General features: G+C 39.1%; 1 protein-coding gene across 4 annotated transcripts in view; it reads right to left on the reverse strand.

Moving 5' to 3' along the window:
• Positions 1–23,914, reverse strand: part of KCNQ5 (potassium voltage-gated channel subfamily Q member 5) — a 523,469-nt gene that overhangs the window by 165,392 nt on the left and 334,163 nt on the right. For all 4 annotated transcript variants that reach the window (XM_032864363.1, XM_032864365.1, XM_032864364.1 and 1 more), the window contains exon 2: positions 3,163–3,253. In XM_032864363.1, the coding sequence (XP_032720254.1) occupies positions 3,163–3,253 (91 nt within the window). The remainder of the gene's footprint in view (positions 1–3,162; positions 3,254–23,914) is intronic.

Here is a 23,914-nt window from a genome sequence, read left to right on the forward strand (position 1 = left end):
ATATTTAATAATTGTGAAAAAGAGTTAAAATATGCATGCTTTTCCAATTTATTAATTATTAAGGAAGAAAATAAAAACAAAGCCTAGACTTGAATTTTCTCTTTTGTCTACATAAAGCATAATTTTTTTTTAAAGATTTTATTTATTTGAGAGAGAGAGAGACAGTGAGAGAGCATGAGAGGGGGATCAGAGGGAGAAGCAGACTCCCCATGGAGCTGGGAGTCTGATGTGGGACTCGATCCCACGACTCCAGGATCATGACCTGAGCCGAAGGCAGTCGCTTAACCAACTGAGCCACCCAGGCGCCCCATATAAAACATAATTTTTTAAAAAGCATTTGCCTGGCTAGCTCTGTCAGGAGAGCATGAGACCTTTAAATAAAATATACTTTTTGGAGAAACACTGATGAAGGAGAACATCAGGAAAATCTTAGACCGTAACACAGCCTGCATATTTCTAGGTAGGTTTTAAGATTACACTTTGGTTTAAAACATACATCCTGACCATTTATCCCCATAGCACAACAATAGCAGGATAAGCGAGCACTCTTCCTATGGAAGCATAGCCACCTTTCCGAGAACGTGTATCTGCAGTCATCACTGCGTTGCTCAAAACAAAGGCCTTGTTTGCATAATGGCACTGGTTTCCACTTTGCTAAATCCAAAGGCATTCAAGACTGAGGGAGGAAAGAAGACACAAGTGGCCAACAGGTACATGAAAGGTGCTGAACATCACTAATCATCAGCGAAATGCAAACCAAACCCACAATGAGATATCCCCTCAGACCTGTTAGAATGGCTGTTATAAAAAAGGCAAGAGGGAACAAACGCTGGGGAGGGTGTGGAGAAAGGGAACCCTTGGGCACTGTGGATAGGGAAGCAAACTGGTGCAGCCACTATGGAAAACAGTATGGACGCTCCTCCAAAAATGAAAAATAGAACTACCATATGATCCAGCAATCTCACTTATGGGTATCTATCTGAAGGAAATCATTGTATATATACACACAATGGAATATTTTTCAGCCACAAAAAGAAGGAAATCTTGCCTTTTGTGACAACATGGATGGGCCTTGAGGGCCTTATGCTAAGTGAAATAAGTCAGAGAGAGAAAGACGAATACAGCATGGTCTCACATGTAAAATCCGAAAAACAAACAATCCTGAACTCATAGAAACAGAGGAGACTGGAGTGGGGGGAGGGTAAGGATGAAGGTGGTCAAAGGGTACAAGCTCACAGTTACAAGACAAATCAGGTCTGAGGATCTAACGTATAGCACCGTGACTATAGTTAGCAATAGTGTAGTGTACACTTGAAAAATTACTAAGAGAGTATGTCTTAGAAACCCTCACCACACACACAAAATGGTAATCAATCATTCTGCATATAACATATACAAAATCATCAAATGATATACCTTAAACTTGTACAATGTATTATGTTGATTATATCTCAATAAATTTGGCAAACAAAGAAACAAAAACCCAACTGAGGGATATGTGACAACATCTACATTATCTACTCAAAAGCATCCTATTTTAATAACATATTTAGAAACTCATTAGTAATGTCTATTTAGACTATTTAGAAACTCATTAGCAATGGAGGAATTTATATTTTGGAGATTTGAAGGATATAAACCTAACATTTTGAATTCTTGACATGGTCATGAAAAATTCCTTTTTATGGGATTCTTAATGCTTGATTCATTCATAATAGATATCACTGGTCTTGCAGCAGATCCAGTTTTCTCATGTTTCCGAGTCTTACTAAAGTCAGATTTACTTTTTCAGTCTAAAATTCCTAGTTGTAATTCTGTGTATGAACCTAAAAGCCAGTTGTGCCTTAGACCTTGGGCTCAAGATCATTTGTCGTTACCAAAGGGGTACATGAGGCTAAAAGACCACTTGCTACCCAAATGGAAACCTCATAAATGAAACAAATCCCCGGTGTACTTTTTGGTCTATTTTCTATGCTGGTTTTCCAAGTAGTAACCTTAACATTAGCAATATATCGCTGAGCACAATTTATATGGAAATAAATTGGGATAGATTTTTCCAGGTTCAGAAATGGTTTCTCCCTGATGTAGGACAGAGACTTGATGAAGTCTTAGTAACTTAAAGCACAAACTAGCCATCTGAAAGCATAGGTAGGAAGAAGAATTGCCCTTGGCTCATTATATGAGTTGAGATCTTTCAGTTTCACCTACAAGGTAAGAACAATTTTTTTTTTATATTAAATGCTTATTGCTGTAAATAACCAAAATCTCTTTATTAGAGCACAGAAGCCAGCTTCCCCCAGACCCTTTCTCTATCTCCCTCTATAGTCCACCAGGCTTTACAGAAGTAAGTTGCTCCAATTTGTAGTTCATTCAGACAGTTCTGAGACTGTCAGGTCTCATATTTTTGCACTAAGAGAGTGGAACAAAATGGATGTAAATGAACCAAATTTTCAATCAGATGTGATTTGAGTATACAGTGATATAGTTTAGTTGTAATAGAAAGTAAAAGAGCTTAAAAGGCCTGGAATAATTCAGACTTAAATATCTTGGGGTCTTTTTCCATTTTAAAATGAATTGAGCAATTCTGTGGCTGAGGATTGACAGCATAATGGAAACAGAGCTAACTGCAGAATTTCTTACCAGGTAGGTAACTGCATTAGCAGCAAAACTCATAATGTAGTCTGTTGGTTGAAAAGAGCATGAAGGAGCCTTCTGTTTTCTTATGAGGTGCTATATTCTCATACTTCTTGACTAATTACACCTACCTTCTGCCAAATTGCAGTTAGTGGAAAATATTCTCTCTTCTGTAACTTTCAGCAATATTATGAGAGACCTCATGCACATTGATTCTTCTTATAATTTGTTTATTACCATAGATAAATATAAGTAAAACTGCTTCCAAGTCCCGCCTTCTATTTTTGACGTAACTATAACACAAGATATTGCTATGTAATGGTAAAACGGAATGGGGTGAATATATTCCTGAGGACAGACTAAACGTTAAAATGGTGGGCCCATATTTCAATGATCTTTGCAAGTGTCATACTTCACAGTAACTCTCTTCTAGATAGAAATTTTTGTGGCATAAAATGCATAGCATAAATATTATAGACAGTTCTTAAACAAACTTTATGTACATTTTTGCTCATACGTGTCACTTACCAGAATCAAGAGGCAACTCGAGGCCAGTTTTGTGTGCTCAGGGATGGTGGAAAACACTGACAAAATCAAGCAACCAAAGACAAGGAGAAAACTGTAAAACAACAACAAAAAAGAGAAATCTGATAAGAACTTTGCCTTATCATGACAGATTTCAATTCTTGTTTCTATAGTTTAAAGAACCAGACCCATTTGAGTTGGCATGGATTAAATCATAAAAGGCTTGGAAGGGACTAGCCATTTTGAATATAATATGGGGGCATTTGAGTAGCTCAGTCAGTTAATCGTCCGATTCTTGATTTTAGCTCAGGTCTTGATCTCAGGATCATGAGATCAAGTACTACCTTGGGCTCTGTGCTGGGCATGGAGCCTGTTTAAGATTCTCTCCCTCTTCCTTCCTCCCCCTCCCTCTCTCCCACTTTCTGTGTGAGTGAATACAATATATGGTGCACACGGAGTTCCTTTACAACTTCATCAATGGAGAGAATGTTGTGTGTGTGTTGCATACCATATTTAAATGTCTACATCTGAGAATGTGTGAACTTCCCATACATCCTTTCACAAGAGGGGAGAAAGGCTCCAAAAGTGTGTTCTTGTTTTCCTACCCTGGGAGCACATGCCACAGCTGTCCTTTTTTCAAAAAGCAGAATCCACCTCACATCTGGCAGTGTTGTGACCCATCAAATGTTCTAAGTGGCTGTTACCAAGCCACTGGCTCCTTTTCACAGTCTAATTTTGCTCATGGATTACTTGTTTGTCATTCCTTTATAATATTAACAAGGACAGAAGAGGAAGGGGAGAAGGGGACGATTTCTTTAGCTCCCCATGTACTTTCCAGTTCCCTGCAAACTACTACAGAGATCACCCCTCAGCTCTGTCTATTCATACTCCAGTGCTAGGGAGAAGAAGGGAGGAATAGCATTTTCTACCAATCAATCTACAGACATATTTATTTCTCAAATTATGGTACTCTCAGGATCTGGGGCTGGTGAGCTGAGTTCCCAAGGAAAATACCAAATAAAAAGGAAAGGCTGTTTTTTAAGCTGAAGTTACTGATCCTGAAATGTAGGATTAACAAACAAACAAATAGGGTACCTGGGTGGCCCAGTCGGTTAAGCAACAGATTCTTGGTATCAGCTTGGGTCATGATCTCAAGACCTTAGGATTGTGGGACTGAGTCCACATCAGGCTCCGTTCTCAGTGCAGTCTGCTTGTCCCTCTGCTCCTCCCCTAACCCCCACTCGTATATTCTCTCTCTTTCAAATACATAAATAAAACCTTAAAAAAAAAAAAAAAACCAAAACACCAAAACCTGAGCTCTAGGACATACTTTTTACTTTTATGTATCTCTCAGAAGCTCGTACAGTAATCTCCCCTAAAATATCAGTTTTCACATTCTTTTGTATGGCATTGAAGTTAATCTCTGCCTCTCTTGGCTTGCCCTGACATGTCTCCAGGTCTTTCTACTGCATTTGACTGGGAACTCCCAAGGACCTATAACCAGGGATTGGTAAATTATGGCCTAGGGAAAAAACCTGGCCCCTAAAGGCTGATTTTGTATATAAAGTTTTATTGTCATGTAGCTACACCCATTTGCTTATGTATTGTCTGTGGCTGCTTTCATGCTACAGCTGCAGAGCTAAACAGTCATGGCAGAGACAATATGGTACATAAGATGAAAATATTTATTCACTGACCCTTTTAGAGGAGAAGTTTGCAACACTTGAACAATACCATATATTTCTTATTTCTTTATATCTGTTGAACACAGAAGCAAGAGGAAGTTCCTGATTGCTTAAGTCCTGTATGCTGGTAATAATTACTAACACTCAGGGGAGGAGCAAGATGGTGGAGGAATAGGAGACCTAAATATCATCGGGTCCCAGGAGTTCAGCTAGATAGTTATCAGGCCATTCTGAACACCTACAAATTCAACAGGAGATTGAAGAGAAGAAGAGAAGCAATTCTATCAATAAAAAAGCAACCACTTTCTGGAAGGTAGGTCATGTGGAGAAGTGAATAGGAGGTGATATATGGGAAGACAGACTGCGGGGCGAGGGGCGGGCTCCCAGCAAGCAGTAGAGCAGTAGAGCACAAAATCGAAACTTTTAGAAGTCTGCTCCACTGATGGATGTCACTCCACAGGCTAAGCGGGGACAGTGTGGTCTCAGGACCTGTAGGGTCACAAAAAGACCAGGGGTGTCTGAGTGTGGCAGAGCTCCCAGGTATGGGAGTGGGGAAGCCACTGCAGAGACAGAGCCGAAGAGTGGGCTTCCAGCTCAGGATTACCTTAAACCGTGATCCAAGGCAGAATTGGGCCACTGCTCTTCGAGCAAGGATCCCACAAGTGGCAGATCTGGGGAGACCCCTCCTTCCTTGACTGGGAGGAGTGGCACAGAAGCATGCTGCGAAAATCTTCTGGGTTTGGAGACTCCAAACGGGGCCGTGCGCCAGACATAGAAATGCTGGGACACAGGCTGGGTGAACACAGAGTGCAGCCAGAGACCAGGGAGCCAGGAGTGATTGAGCGCTTTTCTCTGAGGGTGCACTGAGGAGTGGGGCCCCCAGCCCTCGGCTTCTACAGAGCCAGAGATTGGGAGGCCACCATCTTCATTCTCCTCCAAAGCTCTACATAAAGCATTCAGGGAACAAAAGCTACTGAGAGCGAACCTGAGCAGATTACATAGCCTGGTCCCTGGCAAGGGTGGTGTAATTCTGCCTTGGACAAAGACATTTGAAAACCACTGCAATAGGCCTTCCCCCCAGAAGATCAACAAGAACATTCATCCAAGACCAAGTTCACCAATCAATGAAAACTGTAAAACTTCAGAGCTATAGGAATATATCATATAGAATCCATGGCGGGGCGCCTGGGTGGCTCAGTGGGTTAAGCCACTGCCTTCGGCTCAGGTCATGATCTCAGGGTCCTGGGATCGAGTCCCGTATCGGGCTCTCTGCTCGGCAGGGAGCCTGCTTCCCTCTCTCTCTCTCTGCCTGCCTCTCTGCCTACTTGTGATCTCTCTCTGTCAAATAAATAAATAAAATCTTTAAAAAAAAAAAAAAAAGAATCCATGGCTTTTTCCCCATGCTTCTTTAGTCTTTCAAAGTTAAATTTTTTTAATTTTATTTTTTTCCTATTCTATTTTAAATTTTTTTCCTCTTTCCTGTTTTAACGTTTTTTAACTATTTTACCTCATCAATACTTTTTAAAAAATCTTTTAAAATTTTCATTGTTAGGGGCGCCTGGGTGGCTCAGTGTGTTAAGCCTCTGCCTTTGGCTCAGGTCATGATCTCGGGGTCCTGGGATCGAGCCCCCCATGGGGCTCTCTGCTCGGCGGGGAGCCTGCTTCCCCCCCTCTCTCTGCCTGCCTCTCTGCCTGCTTGTGATTTCTGTCTGTCAAATAATAAAATAAATAAATAAATAAAATCTTAAAAAAATTTTTTTCATTGTTATAGTCATATTCTATCCCTTCATTATATTTAAACTTATTTTTGGTATACATATAGGTTTTTCTTTCTTTATAGTTTTGGGATACAGTTTCTTCTAACAGATCAAAATATACCCTAAATGAAAATACACCCTAAATCTAGTATATGACTTTGTATGAATCACATTCTTTCCTTTTTATTTTAACCAACTTCTTATCTTATCAATTCCTTTTTTAGAATCTTTTTAAATTTTCACCTTTACAGTCATATTCAACCCCTTCATCATGTTTACCCTTATTTTATATATATATAAAATAATATAATAATATAATATATAAGTATAATATATACATATATATATGACCAAAATACACCCAAAATCAAGTGTGTGGCTCTGCTCTATTCACCAGTCTAACATACATATATATATATATATATATATATATATATATAATATATTATACATATAAATATAAATATATATCATATATAAAATATATTATATTTTCTCCTTTCTTCTCCCCTGGTTTTGGGTCTCTTCCAATTTGGTAAGTGTGTATTTTTCTAGGGTCCTTATTAGACTTTTAGTATTTTGTTCTCTCATTCATCTATTCTTATCTGGATAAAATGATAAGGCAGAAAAACTCACCTCAAAAAAAAGAACAAGAGACAGTACCAACAGCTAGGTACCTAATCATTATGGACATGAGTAAGATGTCAGAACTAGAGTTCAGAGTGACAATTATCAAAGTGCTAGTTGGGCTTGAAAAAAGCATAGAAGATACAAGAGAATTCCTTTCTGGAGAAATAAAATCCCTTTCTGGATAAATAAACGAACTAAAATCTAACCAAGTTGAAATAAAAAAAGCTATTAATGAAGTGCAATAAAAAATGGAGGCTTCTACTGCTAGGATAAATGAGGCAGAAGAGATAATTAGTGATACAGAAGACCAAATGACGGAGAATAAAGAAGCTAAGAAAAAGAAACATAAACTACTGGACCACAAAGGGAGAACTTAAGAGATAAGTGATACCATAAGATGAAACAATATTAGAATAATTGGTATCCCACAAGAAGAAGAGAGAGAGAGAGGTGCAGAAGGGCAAATTATAGCAGAGAATTTCCCTAATTTGGTGAAGAGAACAAGTATCAAAATCCAGGAGACACAGAGAACAACCCCCTCAAAATCAATAAAAATAGGTCCATACCCCCTCATCTAACAGTAAAATTTACAAGTTTCAGTGACAAAGAGAAAATCCTGAAAGCGACTCAGGACAAAAGGCCTATAACATACAATGATAGAAATATTAGATTGGCAGCAGACTTATCCACAGAGACCTGGCAGGCCAGAAAGGACTGGTATGATACATTCAGAACACTAAATGAGAAAAATATGCAGCCAAGAATACTATATCCAGCCAGGCTATCATTGAAAATAGAAGGAGAGATAAAAAGTTTCCAGGACAAACAAAAACGAAAAGAATTTGCAAACACCAAATCAGCCCTACAGGAAATATTTAAAGGGGTCCTCTAAGTAAAGAGAAAGCCTAAAAGTCACAGACTAGAAAGGAACAGAGACAATATACAGTAACAGTCACCTTACAGGCAATACAATGGCACTAAATTCATATCTTTCAATAGTTACCCTGAATGTAAATGAGCTAAATGTCTCAATCAAAAGACACAGGGTATCAGAATACATTAAAAAACAAAACAAAAGAAAACAAAAAAACCCCGAAGAGCCATTAATATGCTGTCTGCAAGAAACTCATTTTAAACCAAGAGACATCTCCAGATTTAAAGTGAGGGGGGTGAAAAACAATTTACCATGCTAATGGACATCAAAAGAAAGCTGGGGTAGCAATCCTTATATCAGATAAATTAAACTGTAAGCCAAAGATTATAATAAGAGATGAGGAAGGACACTACATTATATATAAAGGGTCTGTCCAACAAGAAGATCTAACAATTTTAAATATCTACGCCCCTAACATGGGAGCAGCCAACTATATAAACCACTTAATAACAAAATCAAAGAAACACATTGACAATAATACAATAATACTAGGGGACTTTAACAACCCCCTCACTGAAATGGACAGATCATCTAATCAAAAGATCAAGAAGGAAATAAAGGCTTTAAATGACACAATGGACCAGATGGACATCACAGATATATTCAGAACATTGCATTCAAAAGCAACAGAATACACATTCTTCTCTAGTGCACATGGAACATTCTCCAGAATAGATCACATCCTGCACCACAAATCAGGTCTCAACTGGTGCCAAAAGACTGGGATCATTCTCTGCATATTTTCAGACCACAATGCTTTGAAACTAGAACTCAACCCCAAGAGGAAAGTTGGAAAGAACTCAAATACAGGGAGGCCAAAGAATATCCTACTAAGCAACGAATGGGTCAACCAGGAAATTAAAGAAGAATTTAAATAATTCATGGAAACAAATGAGAATGAAAACACAGCTGTTCAAAGTCTTTGGGGCACAGCAAAGGCAGTCCTAAGAGAAAAGTATGTAGCAGTACAAGCCTTTCTTAAGAAACAAGAAAGGTCTCAAGTACACAACCTAACCCTACACCTAAAGGAGGTGGAGAAAGAACAGCAAAGAAAGCCTAAATCCAGCAGGAGATGAAAAATAATAAAGATCAGAGCAGAAATCAATGAAATAGAAACCAAAAGGACAGTAGAAAATATCAATGAAACTAGGGACTGGTTCTTTGAAAGAATTAATAAGACTGATAAACCCTTGTCCAGACTTAACAAAAAAAAAAAAAAAAAAAGAGAGAGAGAGAGAGAGAGAGAGAGAGAGAGAAAGGACCCAAATCCCAAATTAATAAAATCATGAATGAAAGAGGAGAGATCACAACCAACCCCAAAGAAATACAAACAATTATAAGAACATATTATGAGCAACTATACGCCAGCAAATTTGACAATCTGGAAGAAATGAATGCATTCCTAGAGACATATGTATTACCAAAACTGAACCAGGAATAAATATAAAACCTGAACAGACCCATAACCAGTAAGGAGATTAAAAGAGTCATCAAAAATCTCCCAACAAACAAGAGCCCAGGGCCAGACAGCTTCCGAGGGGAATTCTACCAAACATTGAAAGAAGAACTAATTCTTATTCTCCTGAAACTGTTCCAAAAAATAGAAATGGAAGGAAAACTTTCAAACTCATTTTATGAGGCCAGCATCACCTTCATCCCCAAACCAGACAAGGATCCCATCAAAAAAGAGAATTACAGACCAATATCCTTGATGAACACAGATGCGAAAATTCTCACCAAAATACTAGCCAATAGGATTCAACAGTACATTAAAAAGATTATTCACCACGACCAAGTGGGATTTATTCCAGGGCTGTAAGGTTGATTCAACATCCACAAATCAATCAATGTGATACAACACATTAATAAAAGAAAGAACAAGAACCATATGATATTCTCAATAGATGCTGAAAAAGCATTTGACAAAGTACAGCATCCCTCCCTGATCAAAATTCTTCAAAGTGTAGGGATAGAGGGCGCATACCATCTATGAAAAACCCACCTCAAATATCATTCTCAATGGAGAAAAACTGAGAGCTTTTTGGCTAAGGTCAGGAACATGGCAGGGCTGTCCACTATCACACTGTTATTCAACATAGTACTAGAAGTCCTAGCCTCAGCAATCAGAAAACAAAAAGAAATAAAATGTCTCCGAACCAGGAAAGAAGAAGTCAAACTCTCACTCTTTGCAGATGATATGATTCTTTATGTAGAAATCCTAGAAGACTCCACTCCAAAACTGCTAGAACTCACATAGGAATTCAGTAAAGTGTCAGGATATAAAATCAATGCACAGAAATCAGTTGTATTTCTATATACCAGCAGCAAGACAGAAGAAAGAGAAATTAAGGAGTCAATCCCATTTACCATTGTACCCAAACCATAAGATACCTAGGAATAAACCTAACCCAAAAGGCAAAGAATCTATACTCAGAAAATGATAAAGTACTCATGAAAGAAACTGAGGAAGACACAAAGAAATGGAAAATCGTTCCATGCTCATGAATTAGAAGAACAAATATTGTGAAAATGTGTATGCTACCTAAAGTAATCTACACAATTAATGCAATCCCTATCAAAATACCAAAATACCATATGATAATTGACTCTCTCTGCTTGACTTATTTCACTCAGTATAATCTCTTCCAGTCCTGTCCATGTTGCTACAAAAGTTGGGTATTCATCCTTTCTGATGGAGGCATAATACTCCATAGTGTATACGGACCACATCTTCCTTATCCATTCATCCGTTGAAGGGCATCTTGGTTCTTTCCACAGTTTGGCGACCGTGGCCATTGCTGCCATTGCTGCTAAACACTGGGGTACAGATGGCCCTTCTTTTCACTACATCTGTATCTTTGGGGTAAATACCCAGTAGTGCAATTGCAGGGTCATAAGGAAGCTCTATTTTTAATTTCTTGAGGAATCTCCACACTGTTCTCCAAAGTGGCTGCACCAACTTGCATTCCCACCAACAGTATAAGAGTGTTCCCCTTTCTCCACATCCCCTCCAACACATGTTGTTTCCTGTCTTGCTAATTTTGGCCATTCTAAGTGGTGTAAGGTGATATCTCAATGTGGTTTTAATTTGAATCTCCCTGATGGCTAGTGATGGTGAACATTTTTTCATGTGTCTGATAGCCATTTGTATGTCTTCTTTGGAGAAGTGTCTGTTCATATCTTCTGCCCATTTTTTGATATGATTATCTGTTTTGTGTGTGTTGATTTTGAGGAGTTCTTTATAGATCCTGGATATCAACCTTTTGTCTGTACTGTCATTTGCAAATATTTTCTCCCATTCTGTGGGTTGCCTCTTTGTTTTGTTGACTATTTCCTTTGCCTTGCAGAAGCTAAATAAGTCAAGCAGAGAGAGTCAATTATCATATGGTTTCACTTATTTGTGGAGCATAACAAATAGCATGGAGGACAAGGGGAGATGGAGAGGAGAAGGGAGTTGGGGGAAATTGGAAGGGGAGGTGAACCATGAGAGACTATGGACTCTGAAAAACAATCTGAGGGGTTTGAAGCGGTGGGGGGTGGGAGCTTGGGGGAACCAGGTGGTGGGTATTAGTGAGGGCACGGATTGCATGGAGCCCTGGGTGTGGTGCAAAAACAAGGAATACTGTTATGCTGAAAATAAAAATAAAATAAAATAAAATAAAATAAAATAAAATAAAAAGAAAAAAACCCCCAAAATACCATCATTTTTTTTTCAAAGAAATGGAACAAATAACCCTAAAATTTATATGGAATGGAAAAGACCCCGAATAGCCAGAGAACTGTTGAAAAAGAAAACCAAACTTGGCGGCATCACAATTCCAGACTTCAAACTCTATTACAAAGCTGTAATCATCAATACAGTACGGTACTGGCACAAAAACAGACACAAAAATCTATGGAACAGAATAGACAGCTCAGAAATGGACTCACAACTCTATGGTCACCTAATCTTTGACAAAGCAGGAAAGAATGTCCAGTGGAAAAAAGACAGTCTCTTCAACAAATGGTGTTGGGAAAATTGGACAGCCACATGCAGAAAAATGAAACTGGACCATTTCCTTATATCACACACAAAAATAGACTCAAAATGGATGAAAGATCTCAATGTGAGAAAGAAATCCATCAAAATCCTTGAGGAAAATACAGGCAGCAGCCTCTTTGACCTCAGCCACAGCAACTTCTTCCTAGGAACATCGCCAAAGGCCAGGGAAACAGGGGCAAAAATGAACTATTGGGATTCATCAAGATCAAAAGTTTTTGCACAGCAAAAGAAACAGTCAACAAAACCAAAAGACCACTGAAAGAATGGGAGAAGATATTTGCAAATGACATATCAGATAAAGGGCTAGTATCCAAAATCTATAAAGAACTTATCAAACTCAACACCCAAAGAACAAATAATCCAATCAAGAAATGGGCAGAAGACATGAACAGACATTTTTGCAAAGACATCCAAATGGCTGACAGACACATGAAAAAGTGCTCAACATAACTCGGCATCAGGGAAATACAAATCAAGACCATAGTGAGATACCATCTCACACCAGTCAGAATGGCTAAGATTAACAAGCCAGGGAACAACCGATGTTGGCAGAGAATGGGTAGATGCAGAGAAAGGGGAACCCTCCTACACTGGTGGGAATGCAAGCTGGTGCAGCCACTCTGGAAAACAGTATGGAGGTTCCTCAAAAGGTTGAAAATAGAGCTACCCTATGACCCAGCAATCGTTACTAGTGGGTATTTACCCTAAAGATACAAAGGTAGTAATCCGAAGGGGCACATGCACCCAAATGCTTGTTGCAGCAGTGTTCACAATATCCAAACTATGGAAAGAACCTAGATGTCCATCGATAGATGAATGGATAAAGAAGATGTGATATCTATATCTATATATAGATAAAGATATATCTATATATATGTGATGTGATGTGATCTATATATATGTGATGTGATATGATATATATAATTCTATCTCTATAGATATATATCTGTAGAGATATATATAATGTAGCCATCAAAAAAAGCAAAATCTTGCCATTTGCAATGATGTGGATGGAACTAGAGAGTATTATGCTAAGTGAAATAAGTCAATCAAAGAAAGACAATTATATCATCTCTGATATGAGGAGTTTGAGAGGCATGGTGGGGGTTCATGGGGGGCAGGGAGGGGAAAAAATGAAATAAAATGGGACTGTGGAGGGAGAAAACTATAAGAGACTCTTAATCTGAGAAAACAAACTGAGGGTTGCTGGGGGGCTGGAGGGGTAGGGATAGGGTGGCTGGCTTATGGACATTGCTAAGGATACATGCTATGGTGAGTGCTTTGAATTGTGTAAGACTGGTGATTCACTGACCTGCACCCGTGAAGCAAATAATACATTAAATGTTAATAAAAAAACAAAAAATAAATAAAAAATCACTAACATTCACAGAGGGTTTTCCATAAGCAAAAATGGTGCTAAGCATTTTCATATGCATTATACGTTATCCTCACAAATTTATGGAGTAGAAATATCATTGTTCCCATTTTACAAATATGAAAGCTGAGAATTAACATTTTATAACTCATCCAAGATTGTGAAACCAAGATCATCATTCAGCACTGTGTGTCCTTGATCCTCTGCACAGTGTTGCTGAATAAGAGTGGAAAGATGAGAATGGCAGTAACACTATTGGTTCTGAAAGACCTTTGGGGATACTTCTCTATCTCTTCAATCTGAGAGGGAAGTAATTATCATATCAAATAGAAGAAGTCTCCAAGGAAAAGGAGTCTACAAGTGAAAAAAATCTAGTATACATCTTTTTTTTTTTTAAGATTTTATTTATTTATTTGATAGACAAAGACCACAAGTGGGCAGAGAGGCAGGCAGAGACAGAGAGAGGGGGAAGCAGGCTCTCTGCTAAGCAGAGAGCCCAATGCGGGGCTCAATCCCAGGACCCTGGGATCATGACCCGAGCTGAAGGAAAGGCTTTAGCCCACTGAGCCACCCAGGCGCCCCTCTAGTATACATCTTTAATAACTACTTACTATACTTACAACTCATGCATCTAACAATTTAAGATACTTTGGATTATACTTTACGTTGGCCTTAATGGAATGGAAATTGTAAGGTGGAAATAGAATTCTAGTGCACCTACAAACTTCCAAACAACTAAAGAGAAAATGAAATTCAGGGATTCCCTAAGATCGTTAGGAGGATCATGTCGCATTTGGTAGAGACAGCAACAGATGTTTCCTCTCTCATGAGCAGCTGTTATGAAGGTATGCTCTCTTTGTCCAGGCTTACCAGAAACCATTAGGAAAAGCAAGCAGGGCATTACTTAATCACTAAGACATCTTCTTCCTCCAGGAGCATCCCAGTGCTATCTTCGTGGTCTCTATGTTTGTGTTCAAAACAGAACTATATAATCATGAGTCCTTTTGATAGTTCTTTCTTCATTAATATTTGGGTGTCATTTAAATTTTTTCCCTTCGTGTCACTATTCTGCTCCTTTTCTTTCTTGAGACGGTCTTACACTGTTTTCTAACAAGAGTACTTTCTGTACTAGAATTCTGTTGTCTCTATTGGGGACCTTCTGAAGACAGCAAGCCAAAGACCTCCACTGTTCAGGCTGCCCAAAGGGCTATGGATAGAAAAATGCATTCATTAATTCACTAAGTCCTCCTTCCCTTAACCATTCATCCATTTAGCCAATCAGCAAATACTGATTAAGCATATAATACTAGGCTGGGTCATTTTTTTTTTTTTTTTGCCTTGACAGAGTTTAGGGTCTATTGAGGTATACAGAGTAGTAAACAGAAAATTAAATAAGTATGAAATTAATTAAATTATTTTAATTTATATTCAGTTTAAATTAAATATTAAGTAAATAAACATTGAACAAATGTAAATAGAAAATTAAGATTCTGAGTGATGATTGCAAAGACTGGGAAAATACAGGAGATGACAGGAGTATATAGGAGAGAAGGGGTTAGGCAGGACTGCTAAGTCTGTTGAGGAGTCAAGTGCCAAATAAAAATGTAGGCCCTTGCTAATAAACTGTGAAGGGGCACCTGGATGGGTCAGCTGGTTAAGCACTGAACAGTGGTTTCAATTCAGGTCACGATCTCAGGGCTGTGAGATCAAGCCCTGCACTGGGCTCTGCACTCAGCATGGAGTCTGCTTGGCATTCTCTCTCTTTGCCTCCCCACTGCAGCCCCCCAACCCTGCTCATGCATGCTCTCTGTCAGATAAAAAAATGTTTAAAAAAAAAAAACCACTAAGAATTTCAAGATGGTGACAGCACAGTATGGCACCAATTGTGGCACCCTTGTAAGTGCCAGGTTCTTTGGGAACACACAGATTGCATGCCTACAAAGCAAGGCTTGGGGTTAGGAAGACTTCCTGGAGAAAGTGATGTTTAGATGAGCCCTGAGGGCCCAGCAGGAGTTAGCAAAATGGTTGGAATGGCTGGGGTGAAGGAGCCTTCTAATCCATGAGACAATGTGGGGGATGGTCAGGTGTAAGCCCAGCATCACTAAAATTTACCAATTAATCAATAAATTAGCATTAGTGAATACCTGCATATTCTTCAGCCGTACATGAAAAATGTAAGGTGGTCATCCTTGAAAATTCATTTTTTTGCATAGGAATCATTTCATTTCAGTTGAAAACATGTACTGAGTACCCACTATAAAAAAAACCATGTACAAACACTACTGAAGTACAAGGGATACATTAAAGCAGTCTTTTTTTAAGGAATGAAAAATCTAATGTGGCTGGAGTTTAAATAAAAACTTAAGATTCTGGGGCACCTGGGTGGCTCAGTGGGTTAAGCCTCTACCTTCAGCTCAGGTCATGATCTTGGAGTCCTGGGATCAATCCTCGCTTCGGGCTCTCTGCTTGGCAGGGAGCCTGCTTCCCCACCTCTCTCTCTGCCTGCCTCTCTGCCTACTTGTGATCTCTCTGTCAAATAAATAAATAAAAATCTTTAAAAAAAAACCCAACAACTTAAGAAATCTAATGTAGTGGGTAAGATGAACATACAGTGATCCCCCATACCTGTGGTTTTGCTTTTCATGGTTTCAGTTACCAGTGGTCAACCATAGTACAGAAGTAGATGATTCTACTTCTGAGAGGTCAGTAGGATCCTAGGGCTACATCGCAATGCCTATGTCATTCACCTCACTTCACCTCCTCACGTAGTCATTTTATCATATTACATCATCCCAAGAAGGGCGAGTAGAGTACAATAAGGTATTTTGAGAGAGGGAAAGACCACACTCACATAACTTGTATTACAGAATATTGTTACGACTGTTTTATTTTATTATTATTTATTATTGTTAATCTCTGACTGCACCTAATTTGTACCTTAATCTTTATCATGGGTATGTATGTATAGGAAAAAACAGTGTATATAGGGCTTGGTATTATCCATGGTTTCATCCACTGTGGGTTTGGAATGTGTCCCCTGCAGATAAGGGGGGTACTGTATGGGATCATAATGAAGGGTAGAGGCTGATTAAATGCTAAGAAAAATGTTATAGAGGCTGAAAGTGGGGAGGGGATTTTATTCAGTTGGGAATGGTGGGAGCACATCAGGAAAGTCTTCATAAATGGGTGATGCTTGAGATTGTCTTTGAAGGAAGAGTAGGGTTGCAATAAGAGAACTTTCTGGAGAAACACATGCTAGAAGGAGAGTACAATATGAGAAAAGTAATAAGGCAAAAAACAAATGAGGTAAAGTATCTGTTCCTTGTTGCATGAACAAAAAGTTATCAAGTTTGTAGCACAGGGGAGACAGGTGCTGAACTGGGAGTCTGGGCCAGTTGCAGAGAGTCTTGTATGGCAGGGTCTGTCTTTAATTCCGTAGATAATGGGGAGACATTGAAGATTTTTGAAAGGGGAACTATCATCAGAGTTGTCCCCTGGGAAAATCAAGTTGGCAGCAGTGTGTGTTAGTTGAGAAGCAGAGGCAAGAGTAATGGTGATCCAAGTTAGGTTGTAAATGAACTGGTGGACATGAGAATGGAATAGAGAGGGAGAATGGAGGGAAGCTGTAACCACAAGAGTTCCCTGACTTGGATAATTATGAAACTGGGTGGTAGTTTAGGAAAGGGCATTGGGGCTGAAAGGTCTAAGATTTCCATACATAGTTACTTCGATGCTCCTCAGAAGTCAAGAGGAGAAAAGTCAGGAACGTCAGGAGAAAAAATTGATTTTGAGAAGAGGCTAAATCCAGTTTCAGACAGTCACATGGAATTGTGGGTCTACATCTTGGGCACAAAATCTGTTTAAAGAGATGGAAGTACTTTTTTCCTAGAGGAAGTGAATGTACAGAATGTGTCATCCTGAGGGAAGTGCAGACCAAGCATATAAGGTTTAGGTAAATAAGCATAAAGGTTCTTTGACATCGGCCACAGCAAATTCTTTCAAGGCATGTCCCCAAAGGCAAAGGAAACAAAAGCGAAAATGAACTTTTGGGACTTCGTCAAGATCAAAAGCTTCTGCACAGCAAAGGAAACAGTCAAGAAAACAAAGAGGCAACCCACGGAATGGGAGAAGATATTCACAAACGCCACTACAGACAAAGGGCTGATATCCAAGATCTATAAAGAACTCCTCAAAATCAACACACACAAAACAGATAATCACATCAAAAAATGGGCAGAAGACATGAACAGACACTTCTCCAAAGAAGACATACAAATGGCTATCAGACACATGAAAAAATGTTCACCGTCACTAGCCATCAGGGAGATTCAAATTAAAACCACATTGAGATACCACCTTACACCAGTTAGAATGGCCAAAATTAACAAGACACTAAACAACAAGTGTTGGAGAGGATGTGAAGAAAGCGGAACCCTCTTACACTGTTGGTGGGAATGCAAGTTGGTGCAGCCACTTTGGAAAACAGTGTGGAGATTCCTCAAGAAATTAAAAATAGAGCTTCCCTATGACCCTGCAATTGCACTACTGAGTGTTTACCCCAAAGATACAGATGTAGTGAACAGAATGGCCATCCATACCCCAATGATCATAGTAGCAATGGCCACAGTCACCAAACTGTGGAAAGAGCCAAGATGCCCTTCAACAGATGAATGGATAAAGACGATATGGTCCATATATACAATGAAGTATTATGCCTCCATCAGAAAGGATGAATACCCAACTTTTATATACATGGACGGAACTGGAAGAGATTATGCTGAGTGAAATAAGTCAACCAGAGAGAATCAATTATCATATGGTTTCACTTACTTGTGGAGCATAAGGAATAACACGGAGGACACTGGAGATGGAGAGGAGAAGTGAGTTGAGGGAAATCAGAGGGGGAGACAAACCATGAGAGACTGTGGACTCTGAGAAACAAACTGAGGATTTTGGATGGGAGGGGGTGGGGCTTTGGGTGATCCTGGTGGTGGGTGTTAAGGAGGGCATGTATTGCATGGAGCACTGGGTGTGCTGCATAAACAATGAATCTTGGAACACTGAAAAAAAAATAAAATTGCAAAAAAAAATAAGCATAAAGGATGTTTGAGGAAATTTCCTGATCTTGGAGAATGACATCATAGGGAACAATGAAACATTCTGCTATGAACTGGCTTTCAATAGCATTGCCAGAGAAAGACTTCCTGGCTGAAGAAAGCCCTGAACTGACAGAATGACGCCTCTGAGGTGACAGTGTTCAGATGTTGGGCTCACTGGCAGTAACATGGTACATCATTGGGTTCTGCTGACATCATTGCTTTTGAGGGTCCCACACAGGTATTTGCTGGCAGCTGACCACTACCCCACTCCACCTCTTTACTGACTGAATAAATGTGGAAGCGGTGGCAAGAGTTATTAGATATGGGGTGCCTGGGTGGCTCAGTTGGTTAAGCGTCTGCTTTCAGCTCAAGTCATGATCCCAGAGTCCTGGGATCAAGCCCTACATTAAGCTCCCTGCTCAGTGGAGAGTCTGCTTCTCCCTTCCCCTTGCCCCTGCTCCTTCTCTCTCTCTTGCTCTCTCTCTCAAATAAATAAATCAAAAAGAGTCATTAGATAGAGTGTCTTGAGGGTCCATGGACTTCCATGGGATCTGTGGACAGAATTTAGGGGGGCTGTGAGCATGGATGGGAAAAAAATGACCTCTTTGTCACTAACCATGGCAATAAACCATAATGGTATTAGCAGTGCTGGTGACTTTGTTACTCAAAGAAGTCACAGATATTGTCATATCCCATTTTATAGTTGCAGATGAAACCATAACTGTTTCGTCTTGCATACTTATCTGGCTCATCATTATTTCATGATTATTTATGACAGTTATTAGACCCACTTTGGGTTTTTAAAAAAATGTGTTAATAAAGAAGCATAATATTACTATATCAGAAACTTGTTCAAAATTTTAATAATAGCACCACCACAACATTTTTTTCTTTTGTATTTAAAAATGTTATTCTGGGAAATGGCTCACAGGCTTCACCAGACTGTTGAAGGGTCCATGGCACCCATGAAAAATTAGGTTCCTGTGGTGGTCGGGGGATGGGTGGATTAGGAAGGTAGGGGCTGGGAGCTGGAAAATGGCCCAGTTTGACAGGAATCACCAACTTACTCAGGGAAGTTTTAAGATGATTCAAAAAAATATAGACATTTTTCCTTTTATACATTAATCTTGAAATATCTTAAGATCCATATTACTTCAAAATTATTCTGCAATCACAATTGGCCTTTATTTTGCCTAAAGAAATCATTTATATTTTGTTTCTGAGGAAATTTTCTTTGATTCAGACCTCTGCCTAAAACTTCTCCGGAAGGCAAAGATTATTGCATGAGGAGGACATTTATGACACAAAAATATTACCAGGTCAAAGTTCAAAGGCCTCTGTGTTCATTCAAGGAAATCACCATCAGGTTTTCTTGTGGGTTAATGAAGAATCAATTTGTCAGATTTAATTTGTTAACCAAAAAAACCCAAAAAAACAAAAAAACAACTTTACTGGGAAATACCACAAGTGTTTGTGGAACAGATGATGTCCAGCTTCCAGAGCTTGTGCTTCAAGCATGGGTTTGTTTTGAAGGACTTAAAATGATGTGAAAATAAGGCATTCAGAAAAGCTCTGGTGATGCTTTGCCAAAGGAACCATGGCAAGTAACACAAAGTCATTCACACAAACACACAACCCCAGCGACTCACAAGCAATATGAATAATGCAATGAACACAGGAGAAATGGAGCTGCGGCTTAAAGTAGACATCTTAATGAACTTAGCTCAGGGGGAAGAAAATTAACTGCACGGGCTTTGCAGATTGAAACAACCACAAATTTCTACCTAGAAGATGCTCTCTGCAAATATTTTGGTGGACTATAAGCTTTCCATAGTATGACTGTCCACGTGAGCGAACTGTGAAGAAAGCATTGGGGGAGGGGAGATCTGAAATGTTTGAAAGGGAATGGAATCATGGGATTAAAATAGAGATGTTAACAGGAAGTAGATATAGGAGTTTCAAGAAAACAATTCTTCGGAAATACCTTCTGAAGGAAATTCAGCCCAGGCTGCCTCTGACTTTTCATAAATATTTAAGTATTGCTTTGATAAAGTGTATGTTTCAGTACATTTGATGGAAGGCCTCATGAATGCATCATGAATGGGGATGACTGGCGTTCACCTGCTGGCCAGGTGACCAAAGATGACCCACTGACATGGCACTGCCTGGAGGACATGCTGGCCTAATAAAATCAGAATCTCATTATCAGAGGAATGACTGGAGCCCACTTTTCTTCTTCTAGCCTCCTAAATTTACCCCTTCTTTCTAAACATGGCATTTTGCAAAATGTCCTTTCTGCATAATTTTTCCATAAAAGAAGGGCATTTTGCACATGAAATCCATCCACAGAGCACCCAGCTTCCACTGCAAAACAATAAAAATTAAATATGACATTTTTGGTGTCTTTAAGAGTGATTTGGAGTATTTGATTAAAAACTGCATGTAAAAACTGGAAACTAAAAAACAAAAAACAAAAAACCCACACTGCATGATTCTGCTTTTTAAGTGCAATGGGCTCTAAATATTAATAAAGACCCTAATGAATAAATCCTATCACTGTAATCTCTGTGAAGTTGCAAAAATAGGGTCATCAGCTAGTAGTTCTCAAAAACGAACTGTTGGCATTTTACATGTGTGGTGTTAGGAAACCAGCGGGGATGGGAAATAGCTGTTTGGGCTGGCATAGTGCATTTCTGTAGAGGACTGTGGCTCATGTAAATGAACTGAAACAAGGCAAGAGAACCATCGGGAGTTCAAGAGCCTCCCTCCAGAGCAGCCCCTGGAACCGACCAAACACAGACAAAGGGCATGCTCAGCTTGATCCTCTCTCCAGGATCAGGAATCCTGGTGGCTTGAAGGATTTCTGATTTAGCGCCCTCTCAAGACAGGGATTATTTTTACATTGCTGATAGAGGATGGTGCAGCTCCTCCTTGAACCTCTCCAGCCTCCAGAACTCTCCCAGCCCTAAAGCAGCACAGTGCTGTTACAGGCCACTCTCCTGCGGGAAGACTGCTTCCCTCTTTGAGTCAAGTCTCCTTATTCACGCCCTTGACTTCCGGGTCCTCGCTGAGGCTCTGACCACAAGGACCGACGCTCCCTCCTCCTCGTGTTCTTTTTGCAGATATTTGAGGTTGATTTTATCATCATGACTTTTCTGTCGGTCTTCAGATTACACGCAGCCCAGTTCTTTGTCTACTCAGTATATGAAGCAATGTTCACATCTGTCACTCTCCCTGTCACTGTTCTTTAAACAGACCCAGTCTGGTCCCACATCTCTCCAAGTTTAACGCAGGCCCATTGTTATCCCCCAGTCTGAGCAAAAGATTTAACATTTAGTTGTCAACATAAAGTATCGGCATTGTCTCTTCTTGCCAGGGAATCTAAATTCAAATTCTTCATGCTCAGTTGTTAGCAAAAGTTTGGTTTCAAAAAGGACTGTCTTGAGGATATGCATTTGCTTATTTTCCTATATCTTTCCTATTGTAGCCCAGGGAAGAAAATGTGACCATTGACAATCTGTGTATTGGGTCTAATCACCTTTCTCAGTCATGGAATTCCTTTCACTAAACTGTGTTTGACTTTTTATCATTTTCTTGAAGAGCAAAAAGCAGTCAGCCAATTTACTATATTGTAAGAGTTTCTCTTTATTTCACATTGTATTTCCTCAATGAGGTATCATGTGAAAATTTTTCTCCAGGAGATTTTTCTTGCAATAAGGTGAGTAAACTTGGCTATTTTTACAGGGTTTCTGTTGTTTGGTCTGGATTTATTATGTTAGAAGCCATCAAAGGATTTGAGGATGAAATTGAAGATCTTTCACTAATAAACTTGAATAAATCTTGAAAAATGCAATAGGAGCCAAATGACCAGAGAGAAGAAAATACTCTGAATCTCAGGGAACAACAACAAAAAAAGAGTAAAGTAGGGGCCTTGGATTTTGTATATTGATAAGCTCAATTACAACTCCTAGAAATACTTCAGATAGAATATTAAGCAAATGATTTCTAATAAACTCAAATGAATGACTATGATTACTAAAAAGAAACACAAGTTCACCAAGAGCAAGGAACACAAAGCTATGCTTATTTCCTATTTTGATAGGTTTGCCAGCTTGCTTTATCAGGGGAATAGAGTAGAAGAAATGTCTCGATTTCAGCAAAGCACTGAGAAGTGTTTTATAACATCCTTGAGGAAAAGGAGGAGAAATTCAGGCAGGATGATATGACTCTTGGGAGGATTTTTATCTGGTGTGAGAAGTCTCCAGAGATGAACCATTTTTTTTTCTTTTTTTTGGTAAAAAAACTCTGAAGACAAGTGTAGGACACTTGGATATTTCCTGGAGTAGGGAGTTGGTAGTTCATGCTAGGAATAAATGAATCAAGATTAACATAATAAAATGTAAAAATACAAATGTAAAATCTTTTCAGTAATCCAAGTGAGAGATCAAATCTCTTAACTTTGGTTTACATTAAGTTAAATTTGAGACAACATTGTATTTGCTTCATTAAACATACTGTAACTTTAGGCTGCATTAATAATACTCCCAGTTCAAGGAAAAAGGTAGTGATAGACAAAATTGCATCTTATCACTTTTGTAGTCAGTCAACTATATCCCTAATACCCTGTATCACTTAGAAAGGACTTGAGACTGTTAACAAAATGCATAGGGTATAAGTGGATTAAAAATAAGCCAAGGTGTGTTTTCCACTAAACTGAAAACCCTGTTAGGCACAGACCATCCCTGAGTTCCCAGTGCCTGTAAATATTTGTGACTGAAATAACACAGTAAAGGTAAGGTCCTGATGGGATAATACAAAGAGGTCAGGAATGAAGTTAATCCATAGATAAGTAGACCAGAAGGATCTGTGTCACTTTTTTTTTCCTTAAGATTTTTTTTATTTATTTATTTGACAGACAGAGATCACAAATAGGCAGAGGCAGGCAGAAAAAGGGGGAAGCAGGCTCCCTGCTGAGCAGAGAGCCCGATGAGGGGCTCGATCCCAGGACCCTGAGATCATGACTTGAGCCAAAGGCAGAGGCTGTAACTCCCAGGCACCCCGGATCTGTGCCACTTTTAACATGGGTCACAAATCTACCTCTGAGCTTCCTAGCAGCCAAGACAAGGAGACAAACATGTTCAAAGATCACTGTCTCCATAAAGTAAAATCCCATCATTTGTTCCAGAAGCAACAGATGATGCAATTGACTTGATGGATTATGGGATTTTACTTG

This window comes from Lontra canadensis, unplaced genomic scaffold (assembly GCF_010015895.1).
Source record: "Lontra canadensis isolate GAN:19392208 unplaced genomic scaffold, GSC_riverotter_1.0 scaffold27, whole genome shotgun sequence".
In the NCBI taxonomy this organism is placed as follows: domain Eukaryota; kingdom Metazoa; phylum Chordata; class Mammalia; order Carnivora; family Mustelidae; genus Lontra; species Lontra canadensis.